Raw genomic sequence first — 19,955 nt, forward strand, 5'->3', positions numbered from 1 at the left:
TCACACAAGCAAGGTAAACCAGTGGTTTCATATTCTTCCCTCCATATCTTGAGTTGCATGTGAAAGTTATTAAGTAATCTAAAATTTGATCTTCCTGACAGGGCCTCATTACACATCCATGAGTTGGTCAACTGCCGATGGGCTGAGGAAGTTACCCAGCAGCTGGATACGCTTCAGCATTCAGTGCCCCAAACCAAGAAAGAAGATACACATAAAGACAAGTCAGTTTTTAGCATTTGATTCAGTAGCATTTATTAGGCCTTGCATCTTTTAATGCATGGACTTTGATCTGTCCATTTTTCTGTCAGTGCATCCTTCTTTGCTTCTCTTTGTTTTGGGTAATAATTGTTGCCTTAATGTAAAAAAAAATTGCCAGCAGATCTTATTCATACTGCGTGTTAATTATAACACATGTTATTGATTTGTTTATTTGTTATAAAATATATTCTGTCATTGACATGCTATGCACATGGTTGTTAGAACTTACATTGAAGATCTTACAGTTTTTCTTTTCATGTTAAATTCTGGTGTTTGATGACCTGGGACCTGGGTATTTCAACCATAAAGTTTAGATTAAACACATGTAAACTGTTTGCTGTGTGTAAATTCATGCATACACATTTTTCATGAAGCACATGAAATTAAATGAAAAATCTCTACTTATGTAAAACATGATCAACAACAAAAGTAACAAATAAATGAAACATACAGGATCTAAAATAAGGAGAACCTTTTAGAAAAATCAAATACCATGGTGAAAGAATAATTGGTTATAGTCTAAATTTGTAGTTCAAGTTCCGCTCATCCAGCTTGATTCTGTCAGTACTTTGCTGATTGCAGTGTTGTTTCCTAATGGAAAGAATATTTGTAATAATATGCCTTTCTTACAAACAGTTAACACTTTATTTATCAGAAAAATTACATGCAAAATCTAATAGAGAAACCATGCAGAAACCTTTGACAATCATGTTTCCTTGAATTCAATGAAACCACCCATTTGCTGTACACTGGATGAATTGTATGGCTAATTTCCTCATACTTGATGTATGCATTGATAAATTCTATACCCAGTCTACTTTTAGTGTTGCTATACATCACAGTTTGTGTTTTTGATCCTGATTAACCAAAACGTCATTTAATCAGTCAGTAAGGGATCATTACACTGAATAGATATCACCAAATAAAATCTTAGATCCAGACAAGATTTTGAGGGGAAAGAGAAAATATTAATGATGTTAGTAAGTGAAAAGTCCTGTAACACTGCAATAATTAGCAGCATTATATGCTTATTTTTCTTTCTGTTCTTAAGATGGCATTGCACATGCCAATTTTTACTATTCATTAGGACAAGTTGAGGCAGGTTGCTGGTAAAATAGATACCAAAGTGAGTTTCTGGTCAAATTAGTAATGTTTTGATGGATTTTTTTTTATATACAACAACCTTACGGCAGAAAGTATTATTTTATAATGTTGCCTTCCTGTCAGAACTAGTTTAGTTTCTACACAAAGCCAGAATTATCCACCATCGACAGCTACCAACTTTGTGGATGGCATGCAGCTGGGGTAAAGAAGATCCCTATTGATGATGGGGTCAACAGATCAAAGGTCAAAGTCGTTGCAGCTAAAACAACAGAAGTGGTTTTTCCACGTCACTATCTATATTTACCAATGGATCGCTTGGGTCAAATGGACATAGGTTAAGGATCACTGACATAAGAAGAAAAGCTTTTTCTGGACAATAGCTTAGTTCTGTATCATGAAAATGGACCAAACTTTGTGGATGGCTTGGTATAAGAAAGAAGGCTTTTGATTAAGGGGTCAAAAAGTTCAAGGTCATTGTGACTGAAAGAATCAGAATGGTTTCTGCACACAAAATTCAGTTATCGACCATGTGCCTTCACCAAAGTATGTGGCTGACTTACATATTGGGTAAGAAAAAAGAAGCCTTTTGATTTCAGCCAAAAGGTCAAAGCCACTGTGACTAAAAGAAGAAAAATGTTTTTTGCGTAATATTTTTAGTTCTTGACAATTTGTCAAGACCATAGTTTGTTGACTCCTTGTTATATGTTGGTAGTGGTTGGGTCAGAATGTAAGGGTCATTGTAAAAATTAGTTTTGTAGAATAACATTGTTCTCAAGTCGATTCCTTAACCAAACTCTGGACAGCGTGGATCAAAAATAATGAATAAAGAAACCTAAAGTCATGTCTGAAAAGAAATGATGGTTGCTACACATTAACTTTTGTTCTGGACTGCATAACTAAAAGTTGAGGTCTTTGAAACATTTTGGTGGGTGATATGTAGAGTCTATACTTTTGCCTTTATAAAGGACTACTAAAATTGTGGCAAAAAAACAATGTGCCATTTACTTTACTCTTGTTAAATAATTAAATACTGTACATGATTCCCTTAATGTTAGAACGTTATCACAATCATGCTGACATTTATTTCTCTCTCTACTTTTTCTCAACTGAAGGTTCATCTTCAGATTTCCATATTTCAACCTCAATTTCTGACAGCAAAGTGTATTTCACCCCCAATTTTGAAATCTCATGAAAAGCACTGACATTTATAAAATGAGTCAATTAATATTTATTGTCAAGTGCTGTATGCAGTGGCATATTGTTTTATTCTAGGAGTTTAATACATTTTATTTCAAATTAAGACAGGTTTAAGACTCGGCTAATCACATGAAGTTAAGAAATTTTCAATACATTACTCCTTGAAATTGTGATGAGTTCTGCATGGCAAATAGTTAACTCATTCGACTGTTTGATCCTGAGGCAGTAATTGTTTGTGAATATTTTATTAGAAAATCAGTCATCAAATTTTTGTTTATTTTGTGATTTTGGCAGCGTTTTGTAACAGAAACAAACATTACAAAATAAAAACTATGCCAAGTTAAATTAGTTTGCAATGGAACAATTGCAAATCTGCTAAACAACCTGAATTTAAAAACCCCTTTATAAGGTAATATTATTAAGATTTTGAATAGCCATTTTGCTCCTATCACCATTTTGATTCAGAGTCCTTCAGAAGCTCTTGAAAAGATGGCTTGTTATAAATAGATAAAGAACATTGTATAAAGTGGGTCATATCAAAATCAAGAAAGCCTTTATGATTCAGAATATCAGATTTTAATTAAATTAAACCCCTCACATTTCTGTGATTTTCATTGTGTACAAATCAATTCCCAAACATTTTTGAGATAGTCCCTGCACCAAACTGACCAAACAGTGGAGAGTTACTGCCCTTTTTTGTATTTAGTGGGTCATATCAAAATCAAGGATGCCTGATACAGAATATTTCATTCACAGCGTTTTAACTGAAGCTTTCTGTGACATGGGATATGCTAGACATACATTGAATGTACATAACTGGACAATGTTATCTACAAAACATACACAAAATTAACTTTTTCCTACATAAATATCTGAAAACAAATTATTATTTAATCGGATCTGTATTCAGTGCTCAAGTATACACATGTGGAAAAAAACAATATTATGTGTTTATTAACTATATTTTGTTTAAAAACTACATTTTTTAGGCATATAACCTTAACACCAAATCCCAACTAAGATGAAAAATGAGCTTTAATATTCAAATAAATTAAAATTAATGTTACATATGATGTAGGAAAATCCATAACTTCATTAAAAAAATGTAAATAGAAACAAGGTAAATAAATGGGGGGAAGGGAAAATATATATTTTTGTCTACTGGTGCTGCATATAGCAAGATATAACAGGTAATACATTTTTGTGTCCTTAGTTATTAGTGTTATCATAGTCCAGAAGATATATTCAGTGCAGCACATTAATTGCTGCATCAAGTACAAGTACAAAAGTCACGTTAAATGCAGCTCTGATAGTGCAAAAACAGTAATATGGTATAATGGTTAAGAAACTCAGCCGGCCATGTAACCTCCATTTTTACAGATTCAACCAAGCCTACACAAATCTACAGTGAAAGAAAATCCATTCTTCAGAAATATCGATTCTAGCATTTAAATTATTACAACCGGTGATCTAATTTAACTATGTTACCTTTGATTCAGATGAAAGTTCTGCTGCCTGAACGAATTGGCACTCCTGTGACCATAGTCAGATTTAGTGCTGCATATAAGAACTTTGTGGACATGAATAATGTGCAAGTGCTTGTAGTAAGACGGCAATATCTGCACATGTTTTAATGATGTTATGTAGTTTCATGCACCACAGTCATGATGTTTCACGAATTATTTGAGCACCACATTGAAAGGTCCTCATGTGAACCAATGGATTCAGCTTATAATGTTGTGGACATGAAATTCATAGTTTCAAATATGAACCTTCTTTATGGGCTGTAGCTGTGTAATAAAAAGTTGTCAGCATGTTTTATTATCTGTGGTGTATTATTTTCTTCCTGGTCTCTTTGTTGTAGTTATACAGGACAATAAATAGTAAACTGTTTAGTGGGCATGATGGGGGCCCCGAGTGGCTGAGTGGTCTTAAGCGCTCACCGTTACGAATCACTGCCATCTCACCTCTGTCTGCGTGAGTTCGAGTCTCAGGCTCGGCTAACATTGGTATGTGAGAAAGCCTGCCAGTAGCTTTTCGTGGGTCAGTGGTTCTTCCCTGGGTTTTCCAGGGTTCTTCCTCCACCAATTATACTGGCCGCCATGTGTAGCCTATCTTGTGCTGAAAAATGGCATTAAACCCTACAACAACAACAACAACAACAGTGGACATGGCGAGTTATATGTGTGATTAATGTTTTCGGGTCTTAAAGTTTGCGCAATTTTTAGGTGTGTTTTGTGACCTTTGATTATATGTTATTTTGTCTTTAATAAGTTCATAATGATGTATTTTTTGCTCTTATCTTTGCTAAAATTACTTAGAGCTGCACCAAGGAAAATGATGATGATGTAACAAAATGGCTGCATAAAAGTGGCCCAAATTTTTGAATTATTTTGCTCTCATCAATGGATGCAAAGGTTATGATAGCTTGTCATGTATGCTGGAGATATTTTAATTATTACTGCATTTATATATCTACATCTGGCTGCTCTAAGATAAACTTTTATCATAATTTTTCCACTTTAAAGTCAGTCACTTGCAGAGGTATGCATGATCTTGGCCAAGCACCTCAGCATGAACCAAACCAAGTCCCTAACGAAAAGGAAGGAGGTCCCAATTTTAGGATGGATTATTTCATTATCATAATTCCCAGCTTTAGTGATCTGCTTATAAAGATTTTATTACCATTTTCTTTCCAGTAACATCTCTATCAACACCAAAGTAATTTCAATGATTTTTATTATCCTCTAACTTTTTATGTTAAGATGATGTTCGTCAGTTACCATTTTTTCCACCCATAACCTGAATTGTCCACCATTTATAGTTACCAGACTTTATGGATGTCTTGCATTTATGGTAAGGAAAAACCCTATAATTTTGGGGCACAAAAGGTGAAAGATCAAGCTCACCAGTGATTGAAGAAAAAAAAATGGTTCTGCACAATAAGTCAAGCCCTTCATTTCAGCAGTTACAGTTTCTGCAAATGGCTTGCACTTGGATCTTCCCCCGTTGTATTCATTAGGAATGTGTATTCCCCCACACATGGTTAGAGTTAAATGTAAGCCGTTTAACCATATATAGGTTTGAAGGGCACAAGAAGATGAAGCCAACATATCCAGTACAGACTTGGGAACATACCCATTAGGTAAGGGACTTTCCCCACATCATAACATGGAATCTCCATCCTGTAACATACAGTGGGAAAGAGGAGATAAATAAAGTAGTGAACTTGTTCTTGGCTTATAAATTGGAAACTATGCAGATTTTCATCTATAGCTATATACACTAACTAATCATGAAGAGGAAACTACATATTTACAGTTTTGCAGTATTGGTCCATGGTCTGGTCATGCCCATAGCGGCATATCTTGGGAGCACAGGGATATGCATTGGCATGCCGTTAACTTAAATCTATAAATTCTACATGTAGTTACATGTACTGCATATTTGGGTTATTATGTAATATTGAAATCAGACTGATTTTGAATATGTTCTTGCAGATGTGAAGAGCATGAAGAGAAGATAAGTGTCTACTGCCTGTCCTGTAAACAGTGTATATGTCATCAGTGTGCACTCTGGGGAGGAACGGTAAGTGATCAGATCCAGCAAATCTTATGTTATATTTGTAGAAGTCTTGAGATTGTCCATTTGCTACAAGAATAGTGATGAAGCTATTTGAACCTAATGGCCCAAAATGTTCTCATGCTTGTTTTTGTGAAGTATTTATTATATTGTGTTATGTTATAATTATGTCACAGTTTGATTGAATCCTTTGAAAAGTAAGCCTCTATTTGTAATAAAACACCTGATTACAGAACAGTGTACTTTTCTGATTTTTGTTTACACATAACAGATTGCCATTAGAAAAAAGTGTGTATGTATAGCAATCAATAGCACATCAATACAATTCTGGCTATTCAGTGGCTACAGAGTCCAAGTTATAATATACACTGCACTATAAAATTTCCTTCACCTTCTTGGCTGGACCAGCATCATGTTGCACATCCCAGAGCAAACATTTTGCCTCCATGTCATCACGTACAGTGTATGAAGGAGAATTAGGTTGATCCATCATCACCAAACCTTCAGGGGGATCAAGACATTGTTTTATTAAAAATAGCAAAAACAATTGTTAGGAATGTGCTAGCTCTTGCAGTTTTTGTTATCTAATGTTTCTTAGCAGATATCTATAGATGATGGTGGTGGTAGTTTCTTAAAATTTTTGGGGGTAAGGTTTTGATAGTTGCACACAGAGAGGGTAGCTCATAGTACAGTTTGCAGGCTAGAGACATTTATCATTACATATTTCTTGCAGCACTCTGGCCATACATTCAAACCCCTGGATGGTGTGTACGATGAGCATGTGAAGAAAGTGTCAGAAGAACTGAACTTGCTGAAACGGAGGCATATAGAACTCATCAGTCTGGTTCAAGATGTGGTGAGTTATCTCCCTTGCATTTGGATGTTTAAAAATATCATAACTGTGCATTTGCTTGAAATAAAAATTTCCATTGCATACATGACCTATACTACTGCATCACTTTTTTTTCCAGGACTTGTAGTACGCAGTCTGACTGCTTAGTCATAGCCAACATACAGGGTATCTTACTTTTTTTTTTTTTTTCATGGGGCCCCGAGTGGCTGAGTGGTCTAAAGCGCTCTTCGTTACGGATCACTGCCATCTCACCTCTGTCTGCGGCGGTTCGAGTCTAAGATTCAGCCAATGTGGGCATGTGAGAAAGCTTGCCAGTAGCTTCTCGTGGGTCGGTGGTTCTTTCCGGGGTTTTCCGGGTTCTTCCTCCACCATTAATACTGGCCGCCATGTATAGCCTATCGTGCTGAAAAATGGCGTTAAACCCCACAACAACAACAACAACAACTTTTTTTCATTGGACTGCATGCGTAGTACGCATGGGACTGATCACTTTTAGTCCAATCACATATCTTTTGCATTGATTGAGTTTTTATCTCCTCAGTTGCTGCTTTATTTGTTTTCTGTGTTCCTTCTATTAACTTGGAAAGGCTTTTGTACTTAGTTTAGCATATCATTACGTAAAATTCTTTATTTATCAAGAGTCCTTCAAACACCATGAAAACATAAGGCAAGTGATAGACTGTTTTAATTGCCTATGATAGCAAATTGTTTTTCAAATTAACTGCAGGGTTGCCATAACACTCTTATTCATAAGGAAAATTAAAGAAATTATCGTTAAATACGAAAAATGAAGCTGAATTCTACGGTTATTCAATTTTAGTAATGAAAATGCCTCAAATTGAACATGTAATCAGTGTTTTGTTTGTTTTTTTTGCCAAAAACGTCTTAAAACATTAAAGTTTGGTAATGAAATACAATGCCATTTTATTAAGTACTTCACAACATGTTTCAGGAAAGAAACATTGAGAGTGTGAAAAATGCCAAAGATGAGCGGGTGCGTGAAATAAGAAATGCAGTGGAATTGATGATTGCCCGACTGGAATCACAGCTTAAAAGCAAACTTCTGACACTCATGGGTAATTGTTGTTACTTATCTTTCCTGCATAAGTCATTCCTGCTAATCAGGTGGCCATTACAGCATTGTTGTGGTAGGTTTTGTCACCATAGTAATAAGTTTGTGTGTTGAGAAAGTTGTAAATAGAGATGGTACATGATGGAGTACTTTGAGACAGAGCAACCTGTGGAAACCTTTATTAGGGCCCCTGAATGAAATGCACTTTTTCCATATTGAAATCAGTCTCCTGGGTTTTCTTTCTCCAACTTCTTGTAGATAATTATGACCCTTGACAAACAACTTCGAATCTTCAAACAGGATGTTGCTTGTAATCAGTATATCTGTCTGTCTGTCTGTCCATCCATTCACCCTTTTAAACTCAGCAACCCTTACATGTAATTGCATGACATTTGGTAACTGAACTGCCTTTTACACTCCAACGTGCCCTTTTAAAGGTTTTGTCTCTTTTAGATATACGTTTTTTTGCAGATTTATGGTCCTTTTTACATCAGTTTTTAATCTTAAATAAAGGTAGTGCTCTACAATTTTGTATGTTACATAAGGTTAGATATTTAAAGAAAAAGCCTTTCCCTGGTTAGAGTATACAGCTTGGCCTTAGTTAAGATGTGCACCTTTAAAAAAAAACTGTTTGCTCTGTTTGGTCATTTTCACTTCCTAGACTTCAGAGGTAATTGTAAAAGAAAGAGCCAATAACTTTTTTACATTTGACATTTGATATATTTGATAATTCATTCATTGCACTTTCAGAGGCTGGTATTGTCTAGTCTGGAAAGATTTATTTTCCTTATTTTAATAACTGTTAAAGATAGTGTACTTCAGACTAATTGAGGCAGATTTTTGTTAGCACAAGGGTGCAGTCATTTTGGTTAGCTTTGTGCTTAGATCATGTACAGTTTCCAGAGATACAATATCCAAAAAAATTTCAATCATAATACATGAAAGTAACATAGTGGTAAACCAACATTCTCTCTGTTGTGCATGTTGCAAATGTAAACAACTTCACCTTACACCTGCCACTCTCTCAGAAGTTCATAATATCTGTAGAGTGCCCCCAAAGTAGATCTTTGTTAACCAAGAGACAGTCAGTATTCAGGCTATTGCAGTTTGGTGTGTCTCATTGACCTTGATGTTGCTTTTTAGGGCTTGTGGTACTAATTATATGGAATAATGGGAACCAGTCTAGGAATTGGTGAAGATAAAATAGAGAATGTATGGTTTTTGGCTGGCCATGTTTGGTTGATAAGGTAGAGTAAAATTTTAGTGAAAAGAATCTTTTGGGAGCTTGTAACTGAGAAAAATAGAGACAGTGTTTTATTAATGCAATTTCAACCCTTTTACAGACTTTGGAAAATTGAAATTAGGACCCGATTTTTTAAGGTCAGAATTGGAAATGCCATGTTTCAGATATGTAGATCAAAACATGCTGCAGCTCATGTGGTTTTCTCCTCTCAGAAGCTTGCATCTAGGATAGATGTATTCAGCATTCATAAATTTAAAAGTATTGAATTATTAATGTGGCCTTTCCATAAGTTTACTATAGTATACAATTAGTAAAGTGAGTCCTTTATGGGTTTTGTCTCATCAGCTCAAGCTTGGATAGAGTTAATGCCCTTGATACTTATGTTTATATCTTCACATGGGATGGTGCTTTTTACCTGCATATCTCCAGAACAATTCAACATATTCTGATGCAGTTTGATATGAACATTTGTCTCCTCAACTCCATATATATACACCACTCCCTCGACAACTCACGCCCTGATAACTCGCAAACCCACTTGAAATGTGGGGTCAGGCGTGGATTCCATTTTTAAAAACCAGAAAATACAAAAAAATTATCCCTATTTCTTACAACTTGAAGAAAATCGTGATCAAAATTGGTAACTGAAACATTGATATATTGCTTGTTTTATAGTCGAAAACGGTAGATAGGACCTCAAATTTTTAATCAACATTTTGAAATTATCAACTTTTATCAAGAAGTCATATAAAGTGGTTACATTTTCTTTCCAAATGACATTCTTAGTACACCAAAGATATTCATGGAAATTTTTATAAATGAAAATGTCATGCCTAGTGTAGGCAGTACATTAACACATTAACCCCTGGTGATGAGTTTAAGTGGCAGGAGGTAGTAGCCTACTGTCGAGCTCTGTATCATCAAGGTCATGTATGATACACTAAAGTGGGTGGTATTATAGAAAGGTAGACAGATGTAGCTCTACAATGATACCAAATAATCTGGAATTTCAAGTTGCACTACAAAATAATGAGGGAAAAACCTCATTTTTTGGACCTGATTTTTTTTCTACCCAAAATTCGCCCATGGTCAGAATCAGATTTTGTGTTCGGATTTTAGACTTTTTGGTCTCAGATCTGAAGCAAACTGGTATGAACTGCAAACAGACAGATGAACCTTTGCAAAAGTAGGATAAGATGGGCATTTGGAATAAAGAGTGGTCTCGATACGAACGTAATGGGTCTGTTAAGCAAAAAAGACAACAAAAAAAAACTCTAACTTTTACTCCTGATCATGCACATGCCAAATAGCCAGTGAACAACAATGTTTCTAATGCAACTAGGCAGTATGTTGTTGGAAGATCACCTGGAAGTTGGTATTTTCTGATGTATTCAGAAATAGCTTTCAAAATGTGTTTCCTCCTTGAATTTCAGACGAAAATGACAAAAACCTCTGTGGGTTAATGTGTTAATACCTAAATACAAATAATTTTTGTTAAGTGAAATTTGTGTTTTAATTCTATCTTTTAGTTTCTCTTAAGTGTAATCATCATAAATGCAATGTGTATTTAGACGTAAAATGTGTCAATCTTCCGTAACAGCTATGTCCGCAAGCATTTCTCTGAGAACCTAATTAAGTGCAGACGGTGTTTTTATAACTGACTTATGGAAGTATTTGTTGTATTGTTGCCCTGAATTAAAAGCTGGCCTCCTTTGTATTATCACGTTAATTATGTCTTTTGAATCAAATAAAGGAGGTGGATTTAAAGAAAAGTTAAAAGGCACGCAAATCCTACAAACTTAAAATCTAGCCCCGGTCATATGTTGAGTGAACTCACTTCATGGACCAATCGAACACTAATAAAAATATTATTGTGTATGTAATATTAACTACCTTAAGTTAACTGACTCATTCATAAATGTGATCAAAGATAGTTTGACAACCAAGCTAAAAGAATACTTCATAAAATAAAGAGCTTGGTTTCACAGATACGGACCATTGTGTGCAAGTGAGTTTCAGAGAATTCCAGATCTGGCACTAAGAGATATCCTCAAGGATGATAAGAAGTTTCACTGTTACTTCTAATGAAATCACGACATCAATAATGTACTAATTGAACAAATAAAAAATTGAGTTTTGACGTCGATGATTGTCCCATGAAATAAATGTTGCATGTTTTTGAAAAAAGGAATCTTGTTTGGTGATGTATCAACAGTTTGTCTAGTTCCTTGCTAACAGACTCCCAATTTGGCAGGATACTATTAAATACCACTCTGGGAATCAGACTAATCAACAAAACAAAAAGCAGTGATGTAATACACATGTTGTCGCGTACACGTGATGGATGTTGAAACCAGTTAGAACGATCAATCACGTGTTGGACATTTTGAAAATAAATGTTATTTATACAAAATAATGAACAATTTCATTAGTAAAAGCTCGTTATTAACAGTTAATATCGATGTGATTGTAAAACGAGGATTCAGTCATAAACAGCACAGTCCCTAACTCCACCCTCGCGTTTTTCACGATGTTTAAGCGGAAATTTTTCAATTTTTGGAAGTCCCTCGGTAACTAGCACCCTTGCTTATAGTGTGGTCAGTGTTTGTGGACCCCATTTTTGCAAGTTGTCGAGGGAGAGATGTATATAGTTAGAGTTATGGCCCTTGAAATTTTTTGAATGTGCTCTTATTTGACTCTAGAGTTTACTGTTACATCACAATTAGGGCTGTAACCATTTTTTTGAACATCTAGCAGGTACCTGTCGATCCTAATGATTGGTTTCCTGGGTACCCGAATAGAGGGAAATTGTAATGCCTAACCTGAAGCCCCAGGATCTCCATCCATTCAGATTGTTAACCTATTTTTAATTTTATATGTAATTCATTGTAAATTGCTGCACTGTTCTCTCCTGCTTGGCATATCCAACTGTTTTGAAAACATTTTTGGCTGATCAATGTTATTTCATGTGCACATTTACAGTAGCCAATAGTCATTGTCAGTCTGAAACTTTTTTTTATGACATGGACTAAACAGGTACCCGATGGATCGTTTTACCATCCAGGTTATTATCAATGGATGGGTACCCAATTACCCAGGTACTCATTGGCATCCCTGATCTCTAATTTTGTTGCAGTAAAATAATTTTGAAGTATTTAATAGATTGCAGCCAAATTTGATAGAGAGAATAATGGTAAAATCTTGCTGAGTTTTATTTTCACCTTATTCTATGAAATCTGACTGTATTATGGTCCCCAGTTTGACTTTTAATTTTGCCTTTACATAATGCACACAGGTTGCTTTAATTGTGCCATATTGGCAGAGGTATCTGTGTCACATGAACACAATTTTATTTTCATTTGTCTAAGTATTTTTATTTTGACCAAACTTAATGCCATGTTGTATAAGAATTCTTGTTGTTCAGTGTTCCTACCAATGCTGGTACCAACACCCCATGCTGTAGGTGACTTGAACTATCATCATCACTTTTCCTTCCATATTGTTGTTCTTTGGAATTTGGCATTTTGTTTTATTATGTTTCTGTTTGTTGTTTTTTTAAGACCATATTTTATGTTTGAAAATTGTTTGCCTTCTTTTCTGAAAATTTGACTGCCTATTGAAATTTCAGCCAGAATGTAAGTAGTGTGTAAGGGTGAAGAAATCTTTAAATTCCTGATGCCCTCATATGCTTAAAGAAGGCTCTAAAACTAATAACAAATATCTTTGAAAAACCCAAAATAAACATAAAGAATAAATAAAATTATAAAGAATTGCAGTTATAAGAGTTTATTGTTGTTCTTTTCTGTGGTTTTTTTTGTGTTATAAACTGTCAGTTGCTGACTCACACTGCTTACATAATGCATTTTGCGCATTATTTACTGTGTGATTTGGCAATTGACAGGTTATACCATGATAAACTCAGAAAAAACAGCATTAAACTCTAATGTGATGGCTTATTTATTTGTTGGTAATGGTCTTGTCAAGTTTTCTCGCTTGATAAGATCCAGGGGCCAGGCTAATACATTTTTCAAATAAGTGGGTGTGCGTTTATTATCAAACATGGATATCCTTAGTAATATTTACCAAAAATATTTTAAAATGGTGTTAGAATTTTCTGTTTGCAGGTCAGCGTGGTCAACTGACTCAAGAAACTGAGCTGTTAGAATCACTAATTCAAAAAGTAAACCATCAGATGTCTGTCAGCAGTAAGAGTGAACTGATTAGTCGCAGCGGTGAGCTCTTGCACATGTTCAAACAGGTGCACCGTAAACCCATGGGTTCATTTGTCACGGCTCCAGTGCCTGCAGATTTCACCAGGTAGTTTCAAAACTCTGCTGATGAGAAAGAGATATATATATCTTATACAGTCCATAATATATATTGTATACACACTGTATCTTAGTTTTTATATTTTTTCATGAAGGCAGTGTATTTTGAATCTAATAGAAAGATTTTATAGCATGTAAAGAAAATTGTCTAGATTATTTTTTTTTCTGTATTGGTCATAGTGTGAACAACAGAATATATTGCAATACATTAAATTAAAATCTTAACACATGAAATTAGCATCCTTGCAATCATAAATTCGTTGAATTAATATAAGTAAGGAGTTAGATTTTTTATCATGAATGTCATTATTTTCAATTTAATGCACTCAACGATTCTTTTGAATCTTTATTATAAATTGTAAAATGTATGCATAGTTTTGAATGTACATCACATTGATGCATGATATATACATATTTTGATACACTGACTTGTCTTGATATCTCCCGAAATGGTACATATTTATTTTTTTGTTTATATTATTAATGATGACGCAGCATGAGAAAGGAAACTGACATCATCCATGTTCATTATATGATCCATCTATTACTGTGTCAGAGATAGTCTGAAAATTAACATGAAAGTTTATGAAAGCACTTGCTGTAATGTAGCTGTTTGGCAACTTTTTATATCTAGTTATGTTTATTTAGAAATGCTTTGAAGATTTTATCATCTTGTTATATTCTAAAGTGAAAACTGTGCAAGCCTTAACTGTGATGACCCATGATTATTCCTGATCTTACAGGAACTTAATTTGCCCATACCGTATGGAATAAGTATTCTGTACTGTTGGCTGCTTTGTCACATTGCTATGATGGGTAATGAAAGTATAGAGAAAACAGCCAAACCGGCAATGACTTTTATACTTACTTCAAATATAATGTAAATCAGCCCATTACTTACTTCAAATATAATGTAAATCAGCCCATCTCTCCACATGCCAAAATAATTGGAATGAAAACTCCATGAACAAGTTTCATTAAAACAAGCATTGTAGAATGACATCCCTCATATAGAAAATATTGTAGAGATGACCTTAACTCACACATACCCCCAACTTTCTTTGCTACCTTTGAATCCAGACCTCCATGAAAGACAGGAAAATATCTTTGTCTACTATATTGTATAGATGAAGGGAAGCAATTCTTACAGGTTAACTACAGTAGCACAAGACTAGTTTCCCTTTCCACCCACTAGGTTGCTACCGTTACACCTGATTTAAACAGGCTTTTACATTTGTTTGCCATGTGGTAAAGAAGCCTTTCAGGCAATCCAGTTAAATTCAGTAACTTAAATTTATTCATCTGTATTTTAACTTTGAAAATATTCTGTGAGATCACATTATCACTAGGATATAAGCCTCACGAATCCAGCCATACAAAAAGACAAAAATTTGTCTTTTCTGTCTATATCAGATAGATAAAAGGCAATAACTCTAGGTATCTCTAGTTTTTAAGCTCTGCTTTTGTTTAACAGTATTGTACATTACATGTCGTGTCAATTCAAGCCTACTTTGTGTTAAATTCGAACTATCCATGCAGGAGTTTAGATTTATTTAGATTAATATTAATTCCTTAACAAGTGGTAAATATCATTTTTTTAATTTTGGGAGTGTTTTGTGAAATTGTTTACTTTCGTTGACTTGGTCAATTGAAGTCTTCATATTACAAGATACTATTGTTGATGCATGCTGCTATTCATGGTTTCATGCACACTGCCTGTTGCTATTCATGGTTTCATGCACACTGCCTGTTGCTTGCACATCTAGTTCGTAGAAACTTCATAGCATGTTCTATCATTAATTTATACATTTTTCTTGAGTTTTATCTTATTGTTTCAGTGAAACCTGTTGATGGAGTTATGCCTTGTGTGTACAAAAGTACTTAATCAGTACCATGCAGTATGTGCACCATATGGTTTGAGAGTATGTGGAATACAGTTTTGCAGAAGTTGACCTAGGCAGAGAAAGAGGTGATGATGCAGGTTTTAAATTCCTAGAAGTAATTATGATACAATAGGCGAGTGTACCACCATATTTAGGCAGCGCAGATGGCATAAGAACCCAAGTATGTCTGAGCATGGCGTTCTGGCCTGTAAGTTCAGGCGCATGGGATTTTTAATGGATCCATCCATGTTGCCATCCAGAGCTGTCCACAGTCATTCATCCAGTTGAGTGACCATCCAACCAGTCCGGAAGTCTCAATCAGGGGATTTTCTGAAAGAGCCATCCATTTCTCTAGGCTTAAGGCTTATCTTTATATAATTGTGGAGATTTTAATGATGATCTGACTGGCATGCCATGCAACGGCATTCAGTAGTTATGGGGATCTTAATGATAGATCCATCCATCTCGTGAGGTCTAAGGTAGTCTTGGTGCATAATTATTGCACTGTATTTCATTACAAATGTTGAAAATGAAGGAAATATATATGGAACTTAATTGTTGTAGTGATGCTATTAATACCTATGTTATATTTGTTTCAGTGAGATAGTTCCTCAGTATGACACAAGTTCCTTTACGATGAAGAATTTCAGTGTGCTACAGCAGAGAGCTGACCCTGTATACAGTCAACCCCTCCACGTGTCTGGACTCAGTTGGAGACTCAAAGTCTACCCGGTAAGTTGAGAGACAGGTGTGGAAGAAATGAACAGCTAGGAGGTCTTCATTTCAGTTCAGAGAGGTGACTAGATGTACATTGAACTCTTTAGTGTGTCAGGAGACTCAAAGTTTAATCCGTCAGAGCAGAGACTTTGGGGAGGGGTGTGAGGGTTGGGTCTCTAAGTGAGGTTTGGGGTGGGTAGGTCTGAATTTTATTGCTGCAGCAGAGAGCTGTCCATGATTCTAGACTTAACTGTATACTTGATACTTTATATACAGTAACTGATGATAATACATTAGGCAAACATCCGCTAACTTACAAATTGAGCCATCACAAGCAGAAAAAGATCATAACCATGACTTTTGGCTTGCGTTAGCAATAAAAGTGCTAAAAGGTCAGCTGCTTGACAATGTGAGCTGGACCTGAACCTCGTCCACTTCATCTCCAGCAGTTTTCACCTGTTTCCTCAACCACCTGGTCTGGGTAGTGTGTACCATCTTCCAGGTATATCCTGTCCCAGAATCAAGATGCAGACATAATCTGGTATCAGCTTGCAACACTTTCAGGCTTGATTCTGCCAGGAATACCCAGTGCAACCATTTTTCATTATTGGACTTACAAATGCATTATAGACTGGCATTAAATAGGTCCATAACTGATCCCAGCTCTGTTCTGATCCAGTACTGACTACCACAGTTTCCCATTCCCAGATACCCATTACCCACCTATGACTTGACAACACTTGTAGTGAATGCCAGGAGATCACTGTGTTTCAGCATGTTCAGTCACACAGCTTTGTTCGTGGTCCCTGACTATGTACAGCCATTGCCAAGATCTTTGTCATCTTATATGGGACAATCTCCAATCGAAGACTCTAACATCCCAGAAAGGCTCAGTATCCTAGATGGAATCAACTGATTCACACAGAATGGTTCATTCATCCCTATCTTCAGTCAAATCTGCAGTCACTAGGATGACTTATTATGGGCCACTCAACAGCAAGATGGTAATTCTAAGCTTGTTCCAGATCCAAAAGCCTGTGCAGTCTTAATGCTCTTTTATCCAATATGGCCAGCATAATGAACATGAGGAAAATCTCGTCACTAATTCGCCTGAAAGGATGGTCATATTGGCATGAGGTTCTGATTTGATCAATTTTGTCCATATATGCTAATTTGAAAATCTTATTGTTGAAGAATATCAGAGATAGTTTCAGCTCTCTACATTTAAAAAGGAGAAATAGTCATATGTTGAAATTTTTAAACTTTTTTTTGGACTGTAGAGCTTCAGTCCCTTCAAGGAACTCTTGTTGTTTGCATTATTCCTTATTTTGTTCTGCAGTTGAATGAATGTAAGATAGAAGTTTGTGATTGCGTTATGTCTTGCAGTTTTTATGGATCACTGTGAAAGATGCTCATTTTGACAAAACTTGATCGTTACCCAGTTTTAGAAGAGTTACTGCCCATTTTGTCCTGCAACTGTATGCAATGCAAAATAGAATCTGATAAATTCAACTTGTCTTGGTGTTCATTATGAATTTGTATGGCACATACTTATAGTCATCATCTCAGGAAGCACATATTGAAAAATCTTGGTGATCACATGATTTTTGTAAGATGGTGATGTTTTTATTTACAACTGGATTTAACATTACAGAGGATTTTGTGGATGCAACTATTGTAGTTTTCATTGGATTTCTGTGTTAATATTATGGCTGTTATCAGAAGATGTGCAATTGTTTGTACTCTGCTGTTTTTAGAAGACTTAAGCACTCTTTTGACTATAGACTCATCTCCATCATGGAGGCACAATTGGGCTGCTGTTAAAGAGGTGTGTGTATTTACATAAGCAACTTGCTCACCATTCCTCTTGTTCGCTAGAACACCATAACAATGTTTTCTTTTCCTTGGACACTAGTATTATTGTAATATAGTAAAATCTGTCTTGAATTCCTGGAAATTCTTTTCCAGCCAGTGGAGCATCACTTTCTTCGAGGGTTTGGTTTGGTGTTTTGGGTTTAATGCCATTTTCAGCTCATGATAGGCTATACATGGCCACCAACCCACTGACAAGCTTTCATATATGGCTTTGTTGGCTGAGCCAAGACTTGAATCCACATGGAAAGAGGTGAGATGTCAGTGATCTGAAAGGGAGAGTGATTTAGGCGACTTGATCATGCAGGACAACATGACCCCTTCTTTGGGGGACTTTTGTTGTCTTTGGAATATTTTTTTGCCAGAAGGTTTTACTAAATTCACAGTAATTTTGCATAAAGGTTCCTTTTCTTAAATTTTGAATTTGTTTACCAGCTGTGGAAACAATGCACAAAAAGTAAAGTAGAATTGAAAAGCATCATATGATCACACAAAAAACTGCACGTGTTGTTTCTTCCTCTTTCACAAGGCATTTCTGACTTTATGACTGTGTATAAATGTTGCCATCTTTAACACAGTGTATAAATCAGATCAGATTTAAAGGTTATCCTTATAAAGGAAGTATCTGTCTTATGCTTTTCATGGTTCTTTGTACCAACATGTTTTACAAATGAACCTCTGTTAATCAAGTATCACTTATTACTATCCCAAGATGGCTGCTTAAAATGGGTTTGATTGTAATGCAATGTTAGACATTGCACTTGTAGTGCAAGTTGATTGGGGTTTAATGAAATATATCATGCAAGTTCTGAGTTTGGTGAATGAATTTAACAGATAATGGTGTTTTCTGTTGCAGGATGGGAATGGTGTGGTGAGAGGTAACTACTTGTCTGTGTTCCTTGAACTGTCTGCTGGCTTACCAGAGACGTCCAAGTAAGTAGTCGCAATACCTTTTGTGAAATTGTTCTCAGGTGGCCTGCAATCTCAAATAGCTATACATCAGTATATTTTTCTGACAGCATTGTTGGTATCTTCATGATTTGTGTTTTAGTAAACAATATTAAGACTTTGTGTCAAAGATTGTGGAAGACATATGCAGGGTTCATTTTAGGCTGTACCTTATACTATGTTCCTTATTTTTCATCTTTGGCACAAGAAAGTTCATAGGGCAGAAAAAAGACACATCAGAAAATAAAGTTAATGACATTAAGGTTGATTGTAAACTGACTGAATCAAGTACATGCCAAGCTGACAATATAATGAACCCATTCACAAAAAGATGTTAGATGATGAATGTGATTGGTTGACATATTTTACCAATTTTGATTAGCAGGTACCAGTTAAAAACACTTTGTCAGTGATCATTGATAACACATATAATGTCAGTGATCATTGATAACACATGTAATGTTAATGATCATTGATAACACATGTAAAGAAGAGAAGTTGAAATTTTCAGCAAAATATACTGCTGCATTGATTTCAAAAGTAACATACAGGGTGGAGAAAGTATCGAATCTTCCGAAATGGTTACTTGAGCATGAATAATTCAGAGTCTAGGGGATTCAAATAATGATCACAGGCACTTGGGTTGTGGGTTTGTAAATTTCTGCAGTAAATATTTACTGTTCCAGCAGGGTCCCAGGTGGCAGAGTGGTCTAAAGCACTTGCCTCTACCGATCACTGTCATTTCATGCCTATCTACATGGGTTTGAGTCTTGGACTTGGCAGATGTAGGTATGTGAGAAAATTAGCCAGTGGATTCCTGTGGGTTAGTGGTTCTTACCAGGGTTTTTCTAAGTTCTTTCACCAGTTACACTGGCTGCCATGTATAATGTACTGTGTG

The 19,955-nt window shown here is 35.5% G+C and overlaps 1 protein-coding gene across 3 annotated transcripts in view; it reads left to right on the forward strand.

Moving 5' to 3' along the window:
- The window catches only part of LOC149775319 (uncharacterized), a 79,573-nt gene that overhangs the window by 12,021 nt on the left and 47,597 nt on the right, over positions 1 to 19,955 (forward strand). For all 3 annotated transcript variants that reach the window (XR_016416586.1, XM_089944120.1, XM_089944121.1), the window contains exons 4-10: positions 102 to 221; positions 6,060 to 6,147; positions 6,875 to 6,997; positions 7,947 to 8,070; positions 13,434 to 13,626; positions 16,120 to 16,252; positions 18,966 to 19,042. Coding sequence is in view for 2 of the 3 variants with exons in the window: in XM_089944120.1 (XP_089800246.1) it covers positions 102 to 221; positions 6,060 to 6,147; positions 6,875 to 6,997; positions 7,947 to 8,070; positions 13,434 to 13,626; positions 16,120 to 16,252; positions 18,966 to 19,042 (858 nt within the window). In the remaining variant the exon portion in view is untranslated. The remainder of the gene's footprint in view (positions 1 to 101; positions 222 to 6,059; positions 6,148 to 6,874; positions 6,998 to 7,946; positions 8,071 to 13,433; positions 13,627 to 16,119; positions 16,253 to 18,965; positions 19,043 to 19,955) is intronic.

Source organism: Sinohyriopsis cumingii, chromosome 19 (assembly GCF_028554795.1).
Source record: "Sinohyriopsis cumingii isolate HCF-2022 chromosome 19, ASM2855479v2, whole genome shotgun sequence".
In the NCBI taxonomy this organism is placed as follows: Eukaryota; Metazoa; Mollusca; class Bivalvia; order Unionida; family Unionidae; genus Sinohyriopsis; species Sinohyriopsis cumingii.